Raw genomic sequence first — 26,099 nt, forward strand, 5'->3', positions numbered from 1 at the left:
TTTTTGGAATTAATTGTAGTTTATTATGATTGGTAGCGGAGTTTGGAAAGTTTTTGTTTTGAGAAAGTTGTTGGAATTGCTTTGTTGGGTCTTTAATTTATGATTGCGTTGTATTGAAATTTCCGTATTAAATTCAATCTTATTTTGCAAATTTAAGTAAGCCTGACCCTAACTTTACAGCTTCTGCATCAATAATTCCATTAAATTTCTTCCGAAAAAGATACTTTCAAAAGTTAAAATGATTATTTTCAACTGGACGCAATAATTCCCATACACTTCCCCGGAGGCTGATTTACTTAGGAAATGCTAATCAGGGAAAACTTAGTGACTTCTCTCGAAAAGTTTCTTTAAGACAAAAGAACGACACCAGCTGACATGGTAATTGTGCTCGTACGACACGCACTTGGAAAACTTCACAACTTCTGTGTCAACTTTCGAACAAGCCATCCGCCTTGTCTCCTACCGGATATATAAAATCAAGAGAGATCGTCCTGTACACTTATTTATTTTCGAGGACTGGGCTGCAAATTGTGGGTCTCATCGTACTCAGAGGCTGTCGTCGTCCCTCTACGTCATGAGTCCAATCAACAAGAAGTAACTTAAACTTAAAGTGACTTTTTGGAAAAGTGGAAAACTTTCCTATTCTTGCCGTCGTGACATCCTGTCGCATCTTTTCCATCATTGTAGACGTTGTCATGTGCGCCCTTTATTGTCTAGAGGTGTTAGAATAGATTTAGTGTGTGCAGTGAAAGTGTTTCAATTCAAGTTGTGAGAATTGTCTAAAGAGTTTTGAACTTTAATGGCAATACGTCCTGGAATAGTGCAGGAAATTGCATTGAATAGGACTTCAAGTGGTGCGAATCACATCAGGTTTTACTGCATTCTTGAAGTTAAAGGAAGCTTATTCTGAAAAGAACTGACTTTCTTTTCTGTGCAGACTATGTCCTTTTCGAAAATGTAGTGGCTTTCCGTCTATCACACAATATACGTACAATATATCTCGATATACAGTTACTACCCTCTAAACTTCCAGCACGGCCATCACGCGCTTCTTATCAGCGCTGGTAAGAGTTATTGCTGGAGCTGCTATGTCCTCACAATGGACGACGCTAGGAATTCGCATTCCTTTGGTCGTCCGTCTCGTTAGCTTTATTTATTAAGTGTCACACACAAGTTAACTTTCCCTTTCTGTTCGTCTGGTTTTAATATGGCTGTCGTGATAGGGGCGGAAGAGGGCGGAAAAGAAAGTTACCACTTTTGAGTGATGACTTGTGAGTGCGTGTCAGTATTATATAAATAAATAAATAAGGAAGTTTTAGATCATTATTGCCCAGAAGTTGAGGGGAGAAAGTTTTGGAAATGTGAGCGATTGCTAGGAAATGGCATAGGAAACTTCCTGAATCAATGTTTTCAGATAAGTGGACCGATGGAAATGGGGTAATTAGAGTGAGATTCATTCATGAAAAATTAGATACCGACAGGCAACTTATATTTTAGGGAATTATTCCATTTTGTATTCTTTAAGTTTTAAATCAAATAAACAATTATATTCGAAAATAATTTGCCTAAAAGAGGCCCTAAAGTTATGTGAGCTTGGTATATCCACTTTCGTTAGGCACCGAGGAGAGATGTTTTACCAGGATTTCTATATATTTGACGATTTTGTTCAATCTATGTTTGATGCTTTCAATTGCAAAAGAAATTCCTTTTACCACCGTTTGTTTTGACGATAATGTTGCGATTTACACTAAATTTTCCAGTTTTTGAGTTCACTATTTATAGGTAAAAAGTCGTATCCATTCATAGTTGAAAATATTATGAATTTAATTGAAAGATGAGATTGACTTGTATTTTGAGAACGTAAAAGCGTTACCAGTTTCTTTCAAAATATTAGTTTCACATTTTTAGAGGTTTCTGAGGATTTGTGGGCATTGCAACAACGAAGCCCGTAGATGTGGTGGACGCGCTGAACCCCACATGAACATTATTATATAACTATATAAATTTTGCAGTATGTGCTTTTTCATACTTCGAGCCCCCTCTTTTAGATGTCAAAACTATCCAACACCATTACCATCTAAGATTATTATATTTCCTGTTCACTCCACAGAAGTATAGAGTCTGCAGTTTATCTGTTGGTTATTATTCACATTTTTCTCTCTATTTTATTTTCAATGAGACCGTGCTCAGTGTTATTTTCATCCTATTTCATGTAGGGGGGCAGCACAGAGACGAACATAAACATCCCTGATGACTGTGATTCGAACCCGTTTCAACTATATAAAGGGGCTGACACTCAACCAACTCAACCATTGTTCCGTCAAACAATACTAGTTTATGGTTATTAAAAAAATTAGCTTTTTCTACACGTGTAGTGATATTCAATGGATAGCGTTTGGTAATTCTTATGCTACCACCAAATTTTGGAAAAAATAGGGTTAACTAAACAGAATACCTAAAAAACTTCGGCAATGTTCATGATAGAATCACTAAATTAGAGTGTGTCAATCAAATTATTTCAAAAGTATGCATTTAGTTTGCGAACTGCACAGCTGCGTCAATTTTTTGAGCTTCGGAACTCGAGGACTCGGATATAGGAAAATGTAATCCAAAGGAAATTTCTGGCAACTTCGATATATAAGCTATAAAGATCGTATGGAAGTCTTTGCATAGTCGGACATATTTCTTGATAACGAAAGTGAAGTAAATAGGGTTCTGAGCTGTCGCGTGAGATGTTTGGCCGATTATTGAAAATATGTCCAAGATGACCATCAGGCTGTCAAATTCAGAAGAACTGCGTATTCAAACCTAAACAACACGTCAAGCTAGTTTTCAAAAGAAAAGCAGATGAAGGCGGGCCAAATAGGATTGATCAGTAACAAATGAATACGCCTAGAAGCAAACTCACGGAAACCTCAGGCAAACTGTTCAATGAAACATAAAACATCAACTTATGCAATTCTGAGCAAGATTTAAATACGTACAAAGGGTTTTAAAGAAAATTTATGGAATGATGCAGATGACATCCACCTTCACGGATACGGTGACTCCACCTTTTGCTGAAAATATCCTCGAAGGTAGAACTGTCCCATTTTATGAGAGGGTGGGTGAGAACAAAGTGAGATTTCAAAGGTATTCCACATTTCACAGGGTATTTTACATTGTGTACATGGCAACAGGGAGCATTTGTATATATATCAAGAATCAATGTACTGAAACACATATAAAATTGGCTGCATCCACTTCTTTTCCTTTTTTCACAGCAATTTATGATTTTCACCAAAAATTCTAAATTCTTTTACTTCACACCTGAATCAAAAAAATACTACTTTCCTTATATAAGTTTCAAAGATTTTATCCTAAAAATGTACTTAAGAGCTTCTCTACACCTTAGTTAGTCCTCATTCTATGAAAAAGGATTGCAGCAATTTTCCTTTACCGTCTGTTATGGTTGTGCTATTGTTGGCAATGTGTTCAATTGGAGGTTCCATTCTGACATGGGCTTGTTAATGATTGATGGCATCTAAGAAGTAGATAATTGCGTTAAAGACCTAAATAGCAGACGTTAAACCAAATCATGGTGGCAACAGCCGATTCTGCCCAAAGTCGATGACTGGATGAAAGGATGCTTCGTCGACTTCAATGTTGGAGTAAATATAGATGACCGAATTTACCACACGTGATTTTTATCAATCACTTGTGCGGAAATGAAGCATTAAGGTCGCTTCCTGGATTGGTGGCAAAAAAGAAGCTACAGTTAAGGACTATTTAGGTTGATTGTGCACTCAGTATAGACTGGTACCGTTTTGCTTCTCTAAGAAGGGTTCTGATTGTGATCACAAAATCAATTCGTCTCTTAAGAAGACCTAATCCCACGGTCCATATGACAGGTACTCATGTTAAACCACCAGGACGTAGCTGTCTGTTCATTTCAAATGTAAGTAATTACCATATTTTATAATATTCGTTGTTCCAAACGATGCTATTTGATCCATGCTTTCAAATATATGTATTTCCAAATATGCTGTTGAGTAGCTCCAGCAATATGAGTTAAAAGTGGCTGTGGCGGCTCAGTAAGTACTGCTTTATGGTAATCGATATTCAATATTGATTAAACCTGTCGTGAACGTTCAGTTTCACCGCGTTGTGTATCTTGCTTTTTGAGAATTGCAGCAGCTGGGAAATTAGACATTTTGCTCTTAGATTTTACAAATCGTACACCATGTTGCGAAGATATTTCGACACCTCTTAAAGTGAAAGCTGAAATTGGCAGTTTGTTAAATCATGCATATCGCTTTTTCATGCTTCAACAGGTACTGGTTAGCCCCCTCTCTAACTTCCCTTGCACATTGGGACGATTATGGCCCTACCAATAAATTCATTAATGTTACGAGAGTAGCCCCTCTTCGGGGCGCCATAAATTCTCAATAGGGATGACTTCCAGAATTCTTCGACGAAGTTAGAAAGGGAGGCCCTCTTCTTTCTTTCGTATACTCGCATTATCTTTTCGTTCTCCAGGGGTGGTGCTGACAAATAGTTTGAAGGGCTATTACCTTTTAAGGGAAGGGGGCCGCTGCGATTTTTAACGGGTCTTAAGAGAGTATATCTCCCTCTCCCTTCTTCATACTCTCCTTTCCACCTCGGGGGATGGGGATCAAAGTTAAACCCCACCCTTTTCACATGAAAATGGCCTCAATTTGGAGTGCCATGCCTTTTTCAGCAGGGATAATCGTCCTTCCTTCCTTCCCCTTTCTTTCATGTATATCTCCCCCTCGCCCTCATCTTTTCTTCTTAAAGCGGTAGGGTTGAAAATTAAAATATTACCATGATAACATACCGAAAATTTCTTTGAAAGGCTATAACTCTTCAAGGGGGGGACTACCATGAGTTTTAATCAGAATTGAAGAGGGAGTGACGCTTTCCCCCTACATAAGCTTCTCACTCCCATAGGGATGGTTGATGGAAATTCAACTCTTGCTTCAATTTTCATGGCGATCGAGTGATCTGTCGTAGCACCATCCAACGACGAGCCACAATAATGAGTCCGGAATATTTTCCATGGAAATATACATATATATATCAATTTTCATAACGGTTTGGGAGTCTATCGCTCACAAACGGCGTATATACCAACTCCTTCCATTTTAATATAGCTGATAATTAAATAATCTGTGACGTAGTTTTTAATGAAGAAGAGGATGGGAAGGAGGGAATTCTGTCTCCCCCTGTCATTTACTTGAAGGTAAAAAGAAAAGCATCGAACAGTGTACACAAAGTTGGCACCATTGGCATGATAAAGCTGGTTTAGTTTCATCCTTCTGATTGGATTTGTCAGCACTGAATCGTAATATCATATCAAACTCGATGGTGTTGAACTGCCACAACTTGCTGGTTAAACTCAGTTGCCTGAACGAAAAATTCTTGATGTGCACGACAGGGCATTCAACCATCATTTGCAAGGAAGGGGCCGGAAAATAGTTACACAAAGGGTCTAGCCCCCTTAAAAAAGGGGACTTGAGAACTCTAGTAGGACTTCTAACTGGAGGCAATGTCGATGGTCAACTCGGCAATTTGCAGCGTCTTCAGATTTAAATTGAAGATTGCTTCAAAAGATTTTCTTCAGTAAATGTCTCGCACACTCTCTTCTTTGTTAGATGCCAAATTAGCAAAAGCTTGAGGAATTAAAGTATTAAATGGCAGTCCTACCAGAGTAAAAATCTGTCCACATGCTTGACGATAGGGAATGGGGAAGGGGGAGTTGTTTTTCGTAGGTTAAGAATGAAAATCTCAATGAAGAAAAGGGAAAAGATGCGATATTTTTGAGGGATGCCAAGGATGGCCAACATTTGAAGTATATACCAAACTATTCATAACTGTACAGGTATTCCGTCTTTGTGAACTCTTTGATAGTTAACCTTATAACCTTATTTAGTTTGCTAAGTATACAATACATTGAGATATATTTAAATAAGAACAGCGGTCCCCTGTATTCGATTTCCAATTTCTTTTCTATAATTTTCCTCCAATCATCAGGACTCGATCGAGACTTTGTTGAGGTAGAAAATAGTGTCTGCATAAGCAACATAAAAGAATTTTTAAGATTTGCTGTGACCAGAGTTTTCGGAATTTTTTCCGGCGAAAATGATTGAAATTCATCACGTCGGGGATTATTAACATTTACTACTAAAAGAGTCATCGGGATGCATTGGGAGGAACACCTGTTATGAAATTTTCAAGGATATTATTATAATGGACAGGTCGGAAAACCAACAAGGTTTGGTAAAGCTATCAAAAAGGTGGAAAAGAAGTGTAAATATGCGATAAAAGCGAGAATAATAAGGAAGAAAAGGATCACAGTTTTAGCTTTAATTTGCGTCATTGATTCGCACGAAGCACGACAGGATTCCAGAATTATTTCCAAGTATATGTGCTAGATTTACTATGCCTCCAGGCGCTATTGTTGCTTAAAACTAACTATACATGTTCCGGTAGGCTTGCTGATTATGCCAGAATAGCCCACAATCCATCCGACCGCCGCTTGAGGTGAAAACTCAGTTGAATGATATGGTGAACAAAACCCTCACTACCTAGATGGCCTATTCGACGATTAGCGGTTTAGTGTCTCATTCCATTCAAGTATTAGCTTGTCTGAACTCTCTTTAGATCAGCTGGCTGACCGGATAGTTTTTCAGTCTATCTCCGGCCGCCTGTACAGTCAGAACTTCAAAGAGAAAATATTTTTTTTGAGAATTGTGGGGTCCTAAGTCCGTATCAACTTAATGACGGACCGGATCAAATGAGGAGCAACTTACTCCCTCTTTTTTTGGTCCACGGGTCTCTCGTTTAGGGCTTAGCACCAAAACTATACAAAAAATGTCAGGCTTTACGGTTTCTTACCGCAGTTAAAATTCTAGTGAAAAAGTTAAAAAAAGCCACCAAGCTGATCAGAAATGCGATGAATTTTTTAAAGAAATTGTATCTAGATGTTAAGGAAAAAGTCTAGCCCAGATGCATTGATTTTTCCGTTCGTTTCTACACTTTAAATAATACCTCATCCTATCCCGCCTATTATTTTTCAATAGAATTCAACCATCAACTTTACTCAAGGAGATATCTTAATGGTTCCCTTTAAAAGATTTTAATTCTATACAAGGATACTAGCTTTTATTTTGTTTTTTTTTTTTTAATTAGTTTGAGAGAAAGAGATCTGCTAGAATCTCTGGCTATGCTACTCTAGCTTTGCACTGATGAAGGGTGTAAGTTGCTCCCGAAATATATATTTACATTGAAAACTAAAAATTGTAGTTTGGAGGAAGCTACTTGTCTATAAATATCTGTAACTTGCTCAATATAAAGAAAAAGAGCTAACTTTTTGTCAAAAATGTGGACAAAAAAGATAAGTTATAATAAATGAAAAGCTTCTACGTATCCTGTTCAATCGTTTGTCGAGTACAGGGCATCCGTTTAAATTTAATTTTCAATAAGATTGTCTTTTATATTTAAGAAGTTATTGTTCCAGTGTTACTGTTATCACATCTAATACTGTATAAGTGATAAGCCCTCAGCAGCGGAATAGAGCAAAGATGAACACAAACATCCATGACGGTATTCGAACCAAGAGCAACGAGATCGAGAAACTGACACACATTGAGGACTGTCTAACTTATTGGCACTTTCCGGGAAGTAGAGCTGCTTTTTGGCGTTTAGGGTAAAGTAGGAAATATCAATGAAAACTTCGAAGAAATCAACCCAAGTGTTCAGAGAACCAAACCATGAAATTAACTGTCTTGCTTCTTTCCCCTAAAGCGAAACCTTTCATGAGCTAAAATTGTTTATCTAATTTAAGGCACCATTTGGATTGAGCTAGAACCATTGAGATCGATCTATCTTTAGTAATATCTAGAAAAGAGTGAAACAATTACGGCCAATATTCAGCGCTCAGGAGAAACATTCATACGCGGCATTTTCTCTAACAGGGCCGCAACTAATTGATTAAAGCATTGGTCATTGGTCCTTGCTATTCAAACGAACAAATAGCCACAAAACTATCTTCAGAAGGGACACTCAACCTCTCAACTAAAAATAATAATGATCGATCTAACCTGGGTCTTTTGGCACACCAAGCGACTTTGTTTAGATACCTAATGGCACGGTAAGAAGTATTGCACTAACCTGGAATTTATAGCCTGATTTGGTCTTTAATAAGTGCAAGGAACTTAAACCTATATGGTGGCAACGTCAGCACCGAAAACCAACCAATGAACAACATCGAACCGTACTGGTCAAACGGGAAGAATAAGGATAGGAGAATACAACTTTGAGATCGTTGATAATTTCCCCTATCTAGGATCGAAAATCACAACCGATAACAACTACGATGAGGAACTCCGCGCACGGTTGTCGTCAGCCAACAGAGCCTATTTCAGCTTGCAAAAACTGTTCCGCTCGAAACGTCCCACCATAGGGTCAAAGCTCTTACTGTTCAAAACAATGATCTCACCAGGCCTCATGTATTCCTCGGAGACTTGGGTTCTTAGCAAAAAAAATTGCGAACTCTTGGTCGCGTTCGAGAGAAGAATCCTTCGAAGAATTTTTGGCCCCCTACATGAGGATGAACGGTTCCGTAGTCTATATAACGACGAAATCTATGAGCGATACCATGACCGTCAGGTTGTGGATAAAATCTGGCTGAATAGGTTATGGTGGGCGGGTCACTTAATCCGTATGGATGAGGATGATCCCGCTCGGAAAGTCTATACGGGCAATATCTATGGTAGAAAAAGAAGATGAGGCAGAGCCTGCCTAAGATGGAGCGATGGCGTAGGCCAGGACGCCAGACAGCTTTTAGAGATATCGAATTGGTGGACCTTCACGCAAAACCGGGATGTCTGGAGTTATTAAGGCAGGCCTAGACCGGATACTTGTTGTTGCGCCGTTGATGATGATGAAGGAACTTAAGTGCATTCAAATGTATTTCCTCCGATTTTGGGGAAGCTGTAATCTATTCGGTTGTAATTAAAGTAATTGAAGTATCCATAGCAGCTTCTAATTAGGATTCAGATAAGACTTGGAGCAAACAAAAGATAGTCCTAGTATCCTATCTTAACCTAGCCCTAGTACCCAACCCAAATTCGAATTAAACTCTGAGTCAATTCATCATTAAATTAATTATCCAAGAAAAAAAAATTCCCAACATATATACGGAAATACCTTCAATTGTTTTCATTTCAAGACCAACTAAAAGGCATACGTATCTTATACTCAACAATGCTTCTAAAATTCTTTTAATTAAATTCGGTGCAGATAATAATTATTCAAAGAGGCTTAATTAATAAAATATTTGAAGAAACCAAGGAAGTTTGTAGATAAAATCCTTTCTCAACAAATGGTATTTTAATGCTGCCGCTCAAAATGGAAACAATGTAAATACACGTAAACTCAAAAGAAAATTTTTTGAAATATCTCCAAAGCAAAGACCTAAAATGGAATCCAACAATCTTTTCTTGATTCATATTGTCTTCAAACTGATGCTACTGAGCACCCACATCCACCGAAAATTAAATCATTCAATCTTACCTTTATGATCACGATTCTTATCTGCATCCATATCATCTTTATCTTTTTCATCGTCTGAAACCATTGCATCATCATCATCGTCCGTTTTATTTTTCGGCTCCCACGTCATTTTATTTTCCTTTTTCAGTCTTCGGCGTGCATTTGCAAACCACGTGGATACTTGTGTCAATGTCATTTTCGTAATAATAGCCAACATGATTTTTTCACCCTTTGTCGGATAAGGGTTCTTCTTGTGCTCATTGAGCCACGCTTTGAGCGTTGCCGTCGATTCTCGGGTGGCGTTCTTACGGCGAGCGGCCAAATCATATCCGGCGCCATATCTGAAAGATACAAATCACAATGCGAGAGAAATGTAAATTAAAATGTTTAAAATGTAAATTCAAGCCAAGATTATGTTTTATTTGAGTTTCGGGAAAAATTGAAAGATTTAAGGCAGCAACTAATTTGAAATTATGTCGGGTGGAGCCGCGATCTGAGAGAGCATGTTGAGTGTGAGCCGGAGATGAGTTAGCATGTGAGATGTAAGGGTACCTGTGCTATGTGAATCGATGTTTTTCGAACATTTTAGAAGAGAGAAATAAGAGATACATTCAGTAAATGGTAATAAGCAGTTTCGTGCTAGAACCATTCCTTGTTTTCAATTTAAGGATCTATGTGAAATGTTTGACTCAAATTTTCCATTCGTTAAAACTTCGCATACTCCACGATCCATCAAGTAGCAGTCCAATTCCTTTCAAAACCCCTCATAACTAAAAACAATACAAAACAACCCCTGTGAGACTAAATCCATACATTTCCAAATAAAGTTATCGCAGACCATTTCGTAAGGTCCAGATAACTTTAAACCATAAGGGCATTGTACCCAACAAGAGGCACTTTGTTTGCGGTCTCACCCTCACCGTTGGAGATTTGATAAATTATCACGCTGGGAATAATTTATATGTCTCAAGCACACTTGACTTAGGAAGACACTCTTAATTTCTACGCCGACTATCACACATTCATTATTACGAAAGTTAGGAATTTTAAATCTTCACATGAGCTGCAGGTTTTCTACTTGTTTGTTGTTTTTGTTTCGGGAATTTTGAATTTTCACTTTCTGCACATGTCGCAAATAGTAAATGATACAAAACGATAAAGACAAGCAGGCATTTGAAGATTTTAACGAATTTATTAGTTGACCTCAGGTCAGAGTCGTGACTAAGAAGATGCATATATCATTCGCATGGAGGTGCAACTAAGTTTCTCACTTTAAACGTTTAAACAGTTAACAAGGTAACATAGCAACGATAGGGAAGATGGAGAACATCCTGAATCACAATTTCGGGGCTAAAAATTTAACCAGTTTTCAGTGAAGCAAGTAATAGTATTGAATTGAAATATATTATATAAGGGAAGATCGATCATTGGTGCTTTCGCTTGGTAAGGACAACTTCTTCCTCTAATAGAAGCTAGGGTTGAAATGAGGAAGAACTAAACTGGGAAATCTAGGGAATCTAACCAGTATTTTCTGAACCGATTATAATGAGGAAATCTAGACTAGAAACTGGGATGTGAGGGATCCTAAGTCCACATTCACTTGATGTTGGACCGGATCAAATGGAGAGCAACTTACTCCCACGTTTTTTGGTACATGGACCCCTCATTTGGGGCATAGCACCCAAGTATTCAAAAAGAGGGACTAACGGTGTTGTCGCGGTCAGGGTCAGTGAAATATAAACGGAAATTTGGTTATCATAGAGAGTCAAAAGGATCTGAATTTTCATAGGTGTCCCTACTCCACTCCCGCACCCACTACCAACATTATTCCTATTCTGTCTATATCAGAGCAAAGACCAAGCAAGTAATTCCCACCTTTATTGGGCAACAGATTATTATTAAATTGTTGACGCATGAATGAGTGGAACCTTTAGAAATTTAAACACGAAGGACGCGTCGGAAAATCAAGTTTTGAAGCAAGACCAACGCCTCATCGGCAAAGAAATTGCTTTTCTAGTAGATGTAAGTCACGGAAGTGTACATTATATCATCTGAAAGGAGCTTGTATGCGAAAAGTTTTCAGCACGATGAGTTCGAATCCACGTGACTACCATCTGTGTGGCCCTTGAAGGAAGCTCTTAGAGGTCAAGGTTCAATCACGATGGAGAAGGATGAACTCTTCGTGCGCAATTGAATAACAACTTGGCCTTCAATTTTTTTTTTGACAATGGAATCAGGGAATTTCCAATATGGTGAGAAAAATGTGTTTGAGTACAACGAAGCTATGTAAAAACATAAAAAAAAGACTTGACGCTATTTCGTACTGAGGAGAATCATTAAGAAAAAACCCGTTTATATTTGACTGACCCTCTTAGAAAGTAACTTCATTCAAAATAAACTTCTTGGTTTGCCAGAACATCCTGCTATCGATCGCAGAAGTTAAGATTGCGTCCTAGAAGAAAGGCTCTTGTTTGAAGCCAACCCATGAATTCATTGTTCGGTTGCTTATATGTGCGAAAACAAGGAGTAGTCGGGGAGGACAAAATCCGAGGAGTAAAGCGATTGGTGCAACAGCTCTGAGCCAAAAACGTCACTGGTATTTTTTACCAAAGTCGCTAATTGGGCTAAGGCTGCCAAATGGCCTTAACAGTCGTCGTATCCACTCCAGCTTTATAAATTTTTATATGACACAAAACTTTATTAAAATCTGATGGCTATCTGTCGGCCCGTCCGTCTGTTTGTCTGTCAGTTTGTCACACCCATTTCGTCAGGAATGGTTACTCCTATTGATACGAAATTTGGTCAAAAAGTGGGACCTGAATCTGAACTGAACTTTTTTCACCGAATATGGTGGTATCGACTGGTACTTTCCAAAGCTGACGTTTGATACAAGAGGGGAGTAGGTGGGGACGGGAAAGTGAAAATTTCTTATTCTTGAAAAAAATCACGCAGCTTCCATGGTTCCTGTTGACGAGTTGCTATCGGTAGTGATTAGTTGTAACCATCAATTCAGATTTCAGCAGTTTCTGGTACATTTCCTTTCGGTCCCACCAGATGTACGGTCTTAGTGACGATGGAAGTTTACCAGGTGTTCATTTTCTTGGAGTGGATCCATTTTTCGCCCCTATTCATAATTCGATTGTAAAAGTAACTCCCTCTTGAAGCGAAGAATCCATAACTCACAGATTGTTTCCCGCCTTCTCATCTGTAGTTGACTCTGGTTCTCCCCCATAATACATAAACGATCGGAAATGGTTTGCTTGCTGACACCGGACTTGTTTGCCAGTTTTTGCTAACTTCGTGTCGAATTCCCGTCCAATATACGCTTGAAAGGCGGTGTTTTCAAACTTTTTCGGTTGGCGTGAGTGCTATTTGTCCTTTAATTTGAAGCCGCTCCCTTGAAATCAGTGCACATTAGTGTCCGGCGTTCGAGCAGCATCGCAATAGGTTGCCAAGCGCATCTGATGCTTTCACTGGTGCTATCTCCTTGACTAAAGAGGAACAGTAGCATTTGCTGCCAATGCTCTTTAGTTTGCTCGAAAGTTGTGGAATTAATACGATGGTGGTAAGCAAATATTTGCACAGATGTAGTTTTTGGAAGACTTCCGTTACAGCTGCTCATGGACACGTCAGTTATTCCTACCAACCACTTTGATCTTACACGGTCATTCCGTAGCAAAATCCTAATTCATTAATCGGTACACTTGGTAAGCTGTATTTCCCGACAATATTAATTGCGAAGTAAACTTATGGCGAAGTCTATCTGACGTTTTGCTTCAATTTTTCATCAACTTTTCAAAAAGTTCGAATTTCTTTATTGGTTGATAGCTGGCCTCTGGCTAAGGAGTTAAGGAGAGAAGTCAGTTTGCCTTTTACTTTACTATTTGTAATCAGGTCAGAAGATCCTTAATTGTAGCAATTTTGAGGTCTTTCTAGACGCTTATGTTTTTTATATACTGAGGTGCACTGATGATCATTCGTAGTATTTTGCATTGCGCTCTGGGTAACAACTTGACATTGGATCTGCACGCTGAACCACAGAGCTGAATTCCTTAAAAACAGGGTGGCATTATGAAGACATCGTAAAGAGGGGCCTCTACTCGAGTCCTAGCTTGGAGTGAATTTTACCTCATTTTCTTGAAGGAGCATTATATCGTTAACTGACACCTTTGTGCAATTTTGTCGCTTCACAATGAAAGTGAGGTGACATCACCTTGTTTTGCTGACGCGAATTTTCTGCTTTATAAACTAGTTTTCAATTTATCCTAAGTGGATACATAGATCTTTTTTGTATCCCATGGCAACCGAGGTGGGTACTCCAAGTGACAGTAATATCTGTAAACATTGAGGTTGTTATGTTAGTGCCAGTTCATAGATCCCACATGTTGGTCTTAGGACCCCAGCTTGAGCCAATCCAGCTTGTTTCATGGCAATTGCAAAATTGAATTCTTCACCTCGAATTCGCGCTTTAATATGAAGTTTCCTAAATTTCATTTGATTGCACTGGGAGCAAACCATTTGTTTTGAAGATCAGAACTGCATCCTGTTGAACTCTTGTGCCTGAAGTGGTTAGACTTCCCAACCAAGAGAATCTGAACCAAGACTTTCTGAACGATACTTTCTAACTTATGGAGCAGTCTTTATCTTTGAGAGAATTTTGTGAAATTGCTCGATCCCTGTGCAGAGAGGATAGGGAACATGCTTAAGAGTCTGTAGGATTATTCTTATGTCTGATAATTCCCGCATTTGGGAGTCATTGTAATATTTAGAATTCAAACACTTTAGTAATGGGTGAATCACAAAATTGCTTTGAATATGTGGCCCACGTGAATAATTGCGAAAGAACCAGATGACTTGCGATTTCGTCCAGGGGAGAAACAACTCATCAGGCACAGTTTTACCTCTGTTGCGGGAGCAGTTTCACCGAAGTAGTTAGAAGGTGTTATTTGCCTGCTTACATAAATTCAGATCTGGACAAAACCACAAGTGGTCTTTTTTTGAAAAATTGAGTGCTGGTCCAACAGGGCGGGAAAGTCTCTCCAAAATTAATCCTGTTCACTATCACACGGCTGAGGTTTCCCTCGATCCCTAATGAAAAATTTAGACAAGATCATGCCATGGAACTTCTTTTAAGTCCACCTACACATGAAGGAATTTGTTTGGCTCGGAAGGAGAAGATCTTCTTTGGTATAAAGATATTTTGACAGGCAGTGCAATTTGTGGCCTAGCGTATCGTACCTTTACCTCCATCTGATGCAAATGGGAGAGTGCCGCATTTTCGAGGTATTTCACAACTTATCATCATTATCAACAGGGTAACGATTAGGTGCAGTTTAGGCCCGTTTTATTAAGAAACTTCAAAAACCTCGGTTTTGCGCCGCGGTCCACAAATTCAATGTCAATGCTGTCACCCCCTCCCTTCTCTTCACTACTTTGTGGTTCCATCTTAGGCACGGTCCGCCACTTCACTTCTTCAATCATCATAGATATAGATCTTCTCGGGCGGATCATCCTCATACCCTCCATATGGGTTAGGTGTTCCGACCCTTGGAGGCAGGTTTTATCCAAAGGGATCCTCGTGCAGGAAAGAAACAATTCCTGGGACGATTCTTCTCTAGAAAAAGGCAAGAGTTCGCAATTTGTCCTGCTAAGAACCGATGTATACATGGCCACTGGCAAGATCATTGTTCTGTAGAGTAGGGACTTTAACCCCAGGGTAAGACGTCTCGAGCGGAACAGTTTTTATATTTTGAAACGTCACGTGAATCACCTGGTTGCTTTTTTCTGGCATCACACGTTGATTAGAGCCAATCTAGTCAGTTCAATTAATTTTGTAGTTGATCCAATTCTTTCGTAGACAGTTTTACCTTGGCTTTGTTGTTAGAGGCGACCATCAACTTGATGAAAAGATAGTGCAGTGTCCACATTCCAACAATTTTTCGGGGGGGAGGGATGCATGGTCTTGCAAGGTAGCGGATCCTGCTCGGCAACCTGTATAATTGCTGCACTGAGTGATATGTTCTTTGCCAATTACCAGGACAATATGAGCATCGAGGTAAATATGACTTCATCTTGACTTAGTGCGATTTCTCTCCGTTCTCGTTAAGTTTGCAGACTTGATTTTCCCGGGCTTTCTTTTTCTGTATGTAAAGCCGATTCTCAGCACAACTGAGTTCATGGTGCGTCTTTGGGTTTGTTGCGACGTGTGAGTTTGCAGCATTGGCCGGTATGCAGCATTCATCCGTTCCATTGATAACCAGTTGACCAGCGACCAGTCGTCCCACTTCTTTCGAGCTCCCTCTTTTCGATGTCACTTCTTGTCCATCTGTAGTCTACTGATCCTGGAAGCGGTTCACAATGAACAGCTGACTTCATTTTTTTTCAAAGGAAAAGTTAATTGATACACTAGCTTTTATGCTTTTGAATTCCAGTCCTTTCTGATCTTTGCTGCTTCATTGTTTGAGTCAATACCAGGAAAAGCTATTCCAGATTGTGAGGTGGAAAACCTGTATTTACTTGACTTTGAGGTATGGATTTCTAAACGTCAACTTAACTTACACCTTGACGGTGGGGTCTTATTGCGCAGATGTGTTGCTAGGAACGGTGTTAGTCTCGCCGCTATTAAGGTTTAATTTCTGCTTAACCTTACGCCGCCACAATTGTGAGTGCTTTTAACATTATCGTCCTTTCCATTCTTATTATAGTTAGCTGCTCTGCGGGAGATTGCAACATGCCTGTGTGGAACAAAATTCTTGGCAAGTCTAAGGCTCTAAAATGTTAGTTTTTTATGTGGTTCCTTTACGCCGATTCTTTGGCGGAGTAGGTAGCTTAGGCTGTATATTGTGTACATTTTTTTTAGAACAAATTTCAATAAGGATTCACTACCATCTAATAATTTGCTGGAATCATACTATGTTTTACGGTCGGAAAAACTGTTCTGGTAACACCGGAGATGAACTGCTAGACATTTTCCCAAAAGTTAATTCCCTATTATTTCCTAATGATTGGGGAATGGCTAGATTTCCCAAAAAAATTAAGTTCAACTATGTCCTTTTTTGTCACAATGCGCCCTCTTCTCATTCACCAACAATTACAGGATGGTGGCGCCACGAAATCAAACTGTCGGTCACACCACTTGAAAAGTCGTGATCAAAAATAGGCATAATGCAATATATTGTCCATTTTCCAACTTAGTTACGGATACATAAAGCTCTTTATTGTTTATTATTGCATCAGAGGAGACACATTATGGCCAATACATCGTGTGCACGCAGGCATGATGTTGTTGCTGCTGATGATGAGAGGCAAGGGTCCGTAGGAAAGTCTGCAACTTGAAAATTCGCAATATACCCGCAAATGCATAATAATGCAGTGGATGCTATGGCAATGGCACAGCAAATCCGACGTGGTGTGTGGCGAACGCGACAGACGGACGCTTTGCAATTTATTCGATCATCATTTTGCACAAACAACCGATTCGTTTCAATTTTACGCCATGCTACCGATTCTTTATGCTTCACTAGCTTCAATCGACATGTACGTATGCACCATGAAGGTTGCATGCTATGACCTATTTTCTTTTGGGGAATGGTCATATGCAAGCATGCATTCTGTAATCGGAGATGTTCCTTTTAAAGCATTTAAGGAGGATTAGATAATCCCAGCGGATCAGCAATCTGTATTGCATTAGCCACTAGTTTTGCAAAATTTTATGCATCCAGAGTCCTTGTTGTTAGGAACTTACCTAAACAATTTCTTCTTCCTTCAGCCTTTTTCCCGTTCACAAGCGTGGTATGCATGTTAAAATGGTATAAAGAAAACATGAAACAGCTCCTTTTGAAACCTATGAAAGTTCAAAAGGCTTCATTCCCTGTCATCCCTACAGGCAGCCAACTTTCAAAATTTTCTCCCCAAAACTACCAGCATCAATTGATTCATCCTGTCGCCAGACGGAAATAGAAATGACTATCCCAGCAATAAATAATTTGACTGAAATGTTAATTAGTATTCCACGGGTCCAGAGGGCCCATATATAATCGGAGCAATAATAAGCCAACGTAGAATGAGTCTTCGTTTTCCAAACAAAAGCCGTAGGCTGCGCAACCTAGATCTCCCATTTATAATTTATTTATCCACTTTTTTCCAATTCTTTTCCGTGATTGATTCACTTTTGATGTAAATGAGTAATACAAGATCGCGCCGATACCGCCACTCACCCTTGGTGAGGTGATTTGTCTTCCTTCAAGCGTTCCGTACCAACAAAATCGGTTTCTAAGATCATGTTTCGTGATTAGCCAATTTTTATGCAAAGATTGCCTTTTTTTCTTATTATCGGGTTTGCATACATTTACAAACGCAAGATTATTGTGAAAAACTGTTAGACAAGGAAAACTATAAAGTTAAGAATGAAAAAATTGACGAGAAAAATATGCAGAAAAGACTCGAATTTGGCTAGAAACATATTCCTCTCTTTTTGAACTAGTTCTGAGTATCTTAGACTTTCCTCTGTACTTTATTTAACCTTCTTTTACTTTGAAGCAGAAATATCTACTTAGGGAAGCGTACCCCATCCTGGGTAGTCAAACTTCATTATTAATTACGAAAAGCAACAGTGCGGCATGGCAACAAAGAACCCCATTCTATCAAGTCTCATTTGCTTAATTGAAAAAAGTACTCAGTTTTTCACCGAGTAGAACTACGCAGGACTAGACCCTATAGCAAAGGTGCGACGAAGTAGCTCACTGAGCATAAAAGAAGGTAATAAGGTAGCCAATGTTATGTATTTATGTCGGCTCGCTGGGCTATGCTCTGGGTTAACATTGCATTACTAGACAAGTCCTCATAAGACCTCTCCATAGTTGCCGCTGGAAACTGCGTTTTGACAGGCTCGGAATGTTTTGAACTAGGTTGGGAGGGGGACTAGCGGATAGATGAACTGAACCAACAGCTTGAGTACTCTCCTCTTTGCACTTGTGAAAAGTGGTGAAAGGATTCGAAGGGAAAGGAGGACATTATGCGCGGAGAGCTGTATAGCTGGGGGACGCTTAGTTTTTAAGTCATTGAAGTTCGAATACCCTTCAGTTTCAAATAAGGTCTTTTCTTGGTGGCTGCCTCTCTCGTGAGACCAAGCATGCATGTTACTTAAACTGAAACACGAAAAGATGTTAGATAGGGAAGTGATCCCAAGCGCATGATTGGAGGACGAGCTGTTCAGTCAGGAGATAATGGCTCTTGATAGCAGCACAGCGATTACCAGCCATATCGGATGAAACGGAAGACTGATTGCTGGTTTTTAGTCCAAAAACTACTGTTGTCAAAATAGATGTAATTCTTAGTCGTAGTGTATCTACCCGGCTTGGCGGCTTCCTGCGAAGCCAACATATTAAATGACGCCACTAAAGCCCTTCTCAGAAGCCAGTACCAAAAAGCTAATCGAAATTGAAGAAAAATAGAAGGATGAATCTGAATATCAGGCGGTTGACAGTGAATATAACAGCAAGCGCTTGAAAAGGAAGCAGTAGTTACGGCCCACAGCTAGTTGTGCCCGTTTTAAGAAGAAGGTTGGTTACGTTAGCGAAAGGAGTAAGGGGTGCAATATTATGGAAGGCAACGAAAATTATTCTACAAAGTACGTTTGTCAAAGTCCTTCAACGAGGTTGTCAGGCATCATCAGCAGGTAGTGCTGAAGAAACGAAATCTCATTAGTGCAAACTGTTGCGAAATGTGTGGAATAGTGTGAAGGCGAAGCTGTTTGGTCATCAAACACATCGGACTATGGAATATTGACCCCACGCTTCGATTTCTTCCAGTTTAATCGTGGATACTGTGATGTAACATGTAAGGAACAGTTGGTGTTATCTTAATACAGGAGCCTTGGATTGTAGGAGATATAATAATGAAAGTAAAACATGGATGTCCATTGGGAGAGGCTTAGAGGTTGTATCCTTGCAAAAAGGGATAATATGCTTTTCTGTGCCCTAAACCAGTTTAAAGCGATTTGGCCATGATTAAACTGGAACCGGTGGGGGCAAACAACTTTTATCTTTCCCGAGTGTAGATGGCTCACGACCAATCGGGATCGCTGAAGAAGCTACAGTATTTAGTTTTTTTTTATAACGGCAAGGATGTGAGGAAGGTGTAATCTGTTAACATTTCCTTTTTCAAGTCCATAGATTTGTAAAGCCCGGGAAGAAGTCTTTACTGATAATGCGTTCCTCATGGTGGAAAACTGGAGAAATTATTCTCAAATTACAAGTAGATACTCATTAATCCGAATCTTGTGATAGTCCCCTCCTAAATTATTCAGGAACTAGAGGAGGACCGTTTGAAAGAATTTTGGTCGGGTTATTTAGGCTAAACTTCCCAGAACTCGATTCGAACCATAGATGACTAGCCGATCATTGACAAATTGCAGCTAAAGGTTGAGACTTTAGAGAAGGCAACGTAAGCCGCCTTTAAGTGTTCTTACCCAATAAAGCATGCTGCAAAAATACCATTATTAGAGAATGAAGGCCTACCTAACCTCAGGAATATTAATACGACTTTCAATTTAAGCATAAAAATTAATGGCCAAGTCAGCACCATCTGGATTCGTAAAGGAGTGCCATCAGGACAAGAGGTGGTCCTGGTCGGACTACTATCAAAATATTGGAAGTATCACTGCGTCTGCATGGCATACCAAGATTTTTTAATACTTTCTTAAAAAACTGGACTGTGTCTGGATGGAATCATCTGAAATTTTGGAGCTATTAGTTGATATAGGGTATTCCATAACTTTGGATCAAAGCCCCGTTCAGAGATGCAGTTCCGGTTCACGAAGGAAAAAATCAGCTGGACAGTAAACGCCTTCTCGTCTTGTACACCTCTTAGTCTAGATGGGATGGTATCAGTTATACCGTAGAAACGGCGGAGTAGGATGGTTCCGTGGCTGGTGGAACCCTACCGCACTTGTATTGGACTCGGCCACGTATCACGCATCTTGAAAATACGTTCAGGTAGTTTTCAGACCGAAGACGGGTGCACATAACCCGCAGGTTTCGAAAGATTTCAGGCCTAATAGCACTAGCTCCTTTGTGTTGAAAATCCCAGACTGTGTCCTAGACATCCATTTAAGAACAATCGCAGAGAGATTGTCTTTTTGCAAATCTCAAAACGTCCATATGAAAAAAAATGTCTAAGGCGACTGGTTTAATTAATACAATTGAACAGTATAACAAGCAATGCTCCTTAGGTGTCTATGCGGAAATAGAAAGCGAATTTGACGATATCAGTATTAAAGCTGTGCAGGAGGATCTTCCAAAATAGGGTGACATGATAATCTAATCTGATGATGATATTAGTATCAAGGATATTTCTAAAAGTCATTGTTGAAATTTTGGAGGGAGTGCTGGGCGGCAGGATACGGAGTTGGCAAAAATGCAATGAAAGTTGATGTGATCCTATTCACCACTAAAACAAAAGCATTCGAGTTCCATCACTTGCGGAAACTAAAGGGAAAAATAATGTTACTTCCAACGTAAAGTGCTTTCCTGTGATCCTCGATCTGAAGTGAAATTAGAGACACCATAGAGAACGGCGGATTAAGAAAGTCTGTCGAGTTTTTAATGCTTGTAAAAATATGCGGATTTCACTGGTAGCTGGTCCTGTGAACACAAATATCCTGAATAAGTTCGATGTCAATGGTATGGTGTGCCTGTGCTGCGCAGAGAGTATATTTTAATCAAGCATAGCACGATTTAAAGAACCACCACTATTGCCAAGCAGTTTTGCCAGACGGATACTATTTTGTAGTTGCAGGTATAATCTTTTCTACTCAATTTCCAAATCATTATATCGTGCAGAGCAGTCAGGCTGCGCGAATCAAGATACTGAACAGCAGTATCCTACGAGCAGGCAAGGTTATCACACTGCTTTTTCATCGACGGCTCTGGAGTTACAGCCGGAGTTTTCTCGGATGTAAAAAATGTCTTTGAACTATAGAGTCTTGTAGGTTTCGCCAACGTCTTTAAGATGGAAATATTACCGATAGGAAAGGCTTGTCGCTGGATGGCATATAATCTTCAAAGACTTTGTAGCTATTTTGACCGACAGATAAACGGCCATTCAAACTTTAGAGTCAATGATGGCATCCTCCAAGCTGAACAAAAGCCTCTCTACTCTCGGTTCCCAGACACATGAATTTAGAGGCAAACACGCAGACCGATGATTTGGTCAGAAAGGTTTTCGCTATTGACTGCACCGACTGCCTCCAGCTGGCCGTAATGAAAATCAACTGGCACTACAGATTTTAATCATCCTACGACAAAGCGGGTCTGTAGAGACCACATGTAAATGTTTACACTATCAAAGCGATCTTCACAGGTTATAATAAAGGGTCATGTTTCTAGTCTCAAAATACTTTGCAATACACATTTCTGACATTTGTATGAAGAAAGGGAGACCCTCGTACAGTTCATTTGCGTTCCTTCACGAGCTGATTCTAAAGATCAGAGTCTGGCCGATTTTACTCCTTTCCCCTTTCAACGATCATGGACCTGGATGTCGTGGTCAAAATAGCCTAATGCAGCAATTGTGTTGTGCCACGGCTTTTACCTGTCAACCCCAGTGGAAAGCGCAGCTTCATTTCTAACTATCAGTTTGGTTCCAGGATCGAACACTTAACGATAGATTAAGTGCACCTTGTTCTCATAGATATTAAGGATAGCTAGAGTGACAATCCGGACTAACTGCAGTCACGAGAGCAGAGCCATCCCAAAAACGCAGGTCTGACAGCACCTAAGTACCGCTTCGCTGAAGTGTCCCGCGACCATCCCGCGTGCATGTCTTTTGCTTACCTGGCTTGCGAGTCTAGGTGGATCTTTTTGGACAAAACGAGACTATCCGTGTCGTACACATGATGCGTTGCGATTGCAGTATTGCATCTATAATTGAGAAGATTTGCGAAAAGTTATAGGAATAGTGGAAAATTGGAACAAAAAAAATGCAGGCTGGACGCAAGTGCAGGAAACTGAAAATATTTCTGTTGCGACCTAGAAGGGAAGATCCATGGTGGATCACATCTTCGTCTGATGCTTCTTTTGCGTCAGGTACCGATTAGCCGTGGACTATGGGGTTCCACCTACTTATTTGTCTTGAATGCTTTTTTTGCTCCCTTTCCTCTTGGAATCTAATGCACTTTACGGAAATCGATAGAAAAGTAGATCCTGGTACACTTGACAATTAAAATTATGAAACCCCGAGAATATGAATTTTAGCACGATCCCGAGTCGATCGGAACGAAACCTAATTATGAAAGTATGTAAAAAGTGTAATTGTATTCTTTTTTCTATCTACTAGGTCCCAAGGCAACCTCAAGATACGCACCTGATATTGCCTGAGCCAGCCCGAATTGCACACATCATTGTAACGCCAGAATATCTAAAGGACAACGACTGTCTTTGTTTTGACTGTAGTAATTTGCATATGATACGATATTTAAGGTTGAAAAAGAACAGTAGATTAAATTGGTTAAAAATTTGATAAGACGTCAGTGGGACAAATTGAATATTTAATGGTATCGTCAATTTTAACATTCGGGATTCGGTTACAGCAAATAAGAAATGGAGTCATGAAAATGATGAAAATCGAAGAAACACCGAATGTTCTCATAAGAAAATGGATTCTCCCGCCAGCCCAGCACAAGACTATAAAGCCCTGAATCAGGTACATTACGAAAAATTAACACCTGAACATTTTTTGGGGCAAGTTTCCGTGGAAATTGTGGGAAAAAATCACCTAAGGTGATTTTCTAAACTCACATGATGCTGAATCCGAAAAAAAGTCCTGAGTCGATCTCTGTTAGATTGGTCGTTGTTTAGTGTGATTAAGGTTTTATGTTGGTACGAATCCCATACTTCCCAGTAGAATGTTAGGTGCCTTCTTAAAGATTTCTTCAACTTCATCATCATCATCATCATCAACGGCGCAACAACCGGTATCCGGTCTAGGCTTGCCTTAATAAGGAACTCCAGACATCCCAGTCTTGCGCCGAGGTCCACCAATTCTATATCCCTAAAAGCTGTCTGGCGTCCTGACCTACGCCATCACTCCATCTTAGGCAGGGTCTGCCTCGTCTTCTTTTTCTACCATAGATATTGCCCTTATAGACTTTCCGGGTGGGATCATCTTCATCCATACGGATTAAGTGACCCGCCCATCGTAACCCATTGAGCCGGATTTTATCCACAACCTGATGGTAATGGTATTGCTCATAGATTTCGTCATTGTGTAGGCTACGGAATTGTCCATCCTCATGAAGGGGGCCAAAAGTTCTTCGGAGGATTCTTCTCTCGAACGCGGCCAAGAGTTTGCAATTTTTCTTGCTAAGAACCTAAGTTTCCGAGGAATACATGAGGACTGGCAAGATGAAAGTCTTGTACAGTAAGAGCTTTGACCCTATGGTGAGAAGTTTCGAGCGGAACAGTTTTTGTAAGCTGAAATACGCTCTGTTGGCTGAGAAAAACCGGGCGCGGATTTCATCATCGTAGCTGTTATCGGTTGTGATTTTCGAGACTAGATAGGAGAAATTTTCAACGGTCTCAAAGTTGTATTCTCTTATCCTTATTCTTCTTCGTGTTTGACCAGTGCGGTTTGATGTTGTTGGTTGATTCGTCTTCGGTGCTGACGTAGCCACCATATATTTTGTCTTGCCTTCATTGATGTGCAGCCCAAGATCTAGCGCTAATCGCCGCCTGCTCGATCTGGATGAAGGCAGTTTGTACATCTCGGGTGGTTCTTCCCATGATGTCGATATTGTCAGCATAGGCCAGTAGTTGGGTGGACTTGAAGAGGATCATACCTCTTGCATTAACCTCAGCATCACGGATCACTTTCTCGAGGGCCAGGTTAAAGAGGACGCATGATAGCGCATCCCCTTGTCGTAGACCGTTGTTGATGTCGAAAGGTCTTGAGAGTGATCCTGCTGCTTTTATCTGGCCTCGCACATTGGTCAGGGTCAGCCTAGTCAGTCTTATTAATTTCGTCGGGATACCGAATTCTCTCATGGCCGTGTACAGTTTTACCCTGGCTATGCTATCATAGGCGGCTTTAAAGTCGATGAACAGATGGTACAACCGTTGTCCATATTCCAACAGTTTTTCCATCGCTTACCGCAGAGAGAAAATCTGATCTGTTGCTGATTTGCCAGGAGTGAAGCCTCTTTGGTATGAGCCAATGATGTTCTGGGCGTATGGGGCTATACGGCCTAGCAAGATAGCGGAGAATATCTTATAGATGGTACTCTGCAACGTGATACCTCTATAATTGCTGCACTGTCTGATATCTCCCTTTTTATGTATGAGACAGATAATGTCTCGTTGCCAATCGTCAGGAATTGATTCGCTGTCCCATACCATGAGCGCAAATTGATGAACCCCTTGGTGTAACTAGTCGGCTCCATATTTAACCAATTCGGCTGTAATTCCATCGGCTCCTTGCGACTTATGATTTTTAAGCCGGTGAATTTTCCCTCTTTGTCTAGGCAGGATGAGCATCTAGGTGTATAAAGTTTCATCCTGCTGATTTGTTGGTAAAACTTCCGCGCCTGGAGCGGTTGCTCCCTGTACTGTTCTAGTTCACAGACTTGTCGGTTCTCCCAGGCTTCCTTTTTCCGCCTGTGAAATCGCTTCTCCGCTCGACGGAGTTCGTGATAAGTCTCTGCACATGCCCGCGTTCTCTTAGAATGTAACATTCCTCGGTATGCGGCATTCTTCCGTTGCGTTGCTAGCTTACATTCATCGTCAAACCAGCCATTCCGACTCCTTTTGCGACTGGGGCCAAGTAAGTTTGTGGCCGTATCCATGATAACGTTCTTCAGGTGGTTGTGAAGATCATTTGTTGATGCTTCATCTCCAGGTCCTCTATTGACTGCAGTTATTGCGGCATCTATTTCCCTCTTATAGGTGTCGCGGAGGGTTGTGTTGTGGATGGCTTCAGTGTTCACTCTCGCCTCATTGTCAGAGGGGATTCTAGGTGGTATTGTTTTTCGAGCTCGGAGCACCATGCCAACGAGATAGTCATCTGAGTCTATATTGGCCCCCCCCTATATGTTCTGACATTCATCAAGGCTGAGAGGTGGCGGCGTTCGATCAACACGTCGTCAATTTGGCTGAAAGCGGCCCCGTCTGGAGAGGCCCACGTTTGTTTGTGGACTACTTTCCGCACAAATCAAGTACTTCCAATAACCATTTCGTGTGACCCTGCTAATTGAATAGTCCGCAGTCCGTTATCATTTGTTTTTTCGTGTAAGCTATGGGAGCCAACGTATCGCCTGAATACGGGCTCCTTCCCTACTTGGCTGTTAAAATCCCCAAGTATGATTTTGATATCATATCTGGGACAGGCTTCGAGGGTTCGTTCTACTGCCTCGTTGAAGGTATCCTTCTCCGACTCTGCAGTCTCCTCTGTAGGGGCGTGAACATTAATGAGGCTTATATTTCTAGACTTGCCTCGCAGACTATAACAGCAGGTTTTATTTTTTGGCTGACTAAGAAACCTACTCCGAGCAC

General features: G+C 40.3%; 1 protein-coding gene across 2 annotated transcripts in view; it reads right to left on the reverse strand.

Annotated features, from left to right (window-relative positions):
• The window catches only part of LOC119649338 (homeobox protein araucan), a 312,591-nt gene that overhangs the window by 34,556 nt on the left and 251,936 nt on the right, over window positions 1–26,099 (reverse strand). For both annotated transcript variants that reach the window (XM_038051444.1, XM_038051445.1), the window contains exon 4: window positions 9,577–9,896. In XM_038051444.1, the coding sequence (XP_037907372.1) occupies window positions 9,577–9,896 (320 nt within the window). The remainder of the gene's footprint in view (window positions 1–9,576; window positions 9,897–26,099) is intronic.

The sequence above is a fragment of the Hermetia illucens genome, chromosome 2 (assembly GCF_905115235.1).
Source record: "Hermetia illucens chromosome 2, iHerIll2.2.curated.20191125, whole genome shotgun sequence".
Taxonomy (NCBI): Eukaryota; Metazoa; Arthropoda; class Insecta; order Diptera; family Stratiomyidae; genus Hermetia; species Hermetia illucens.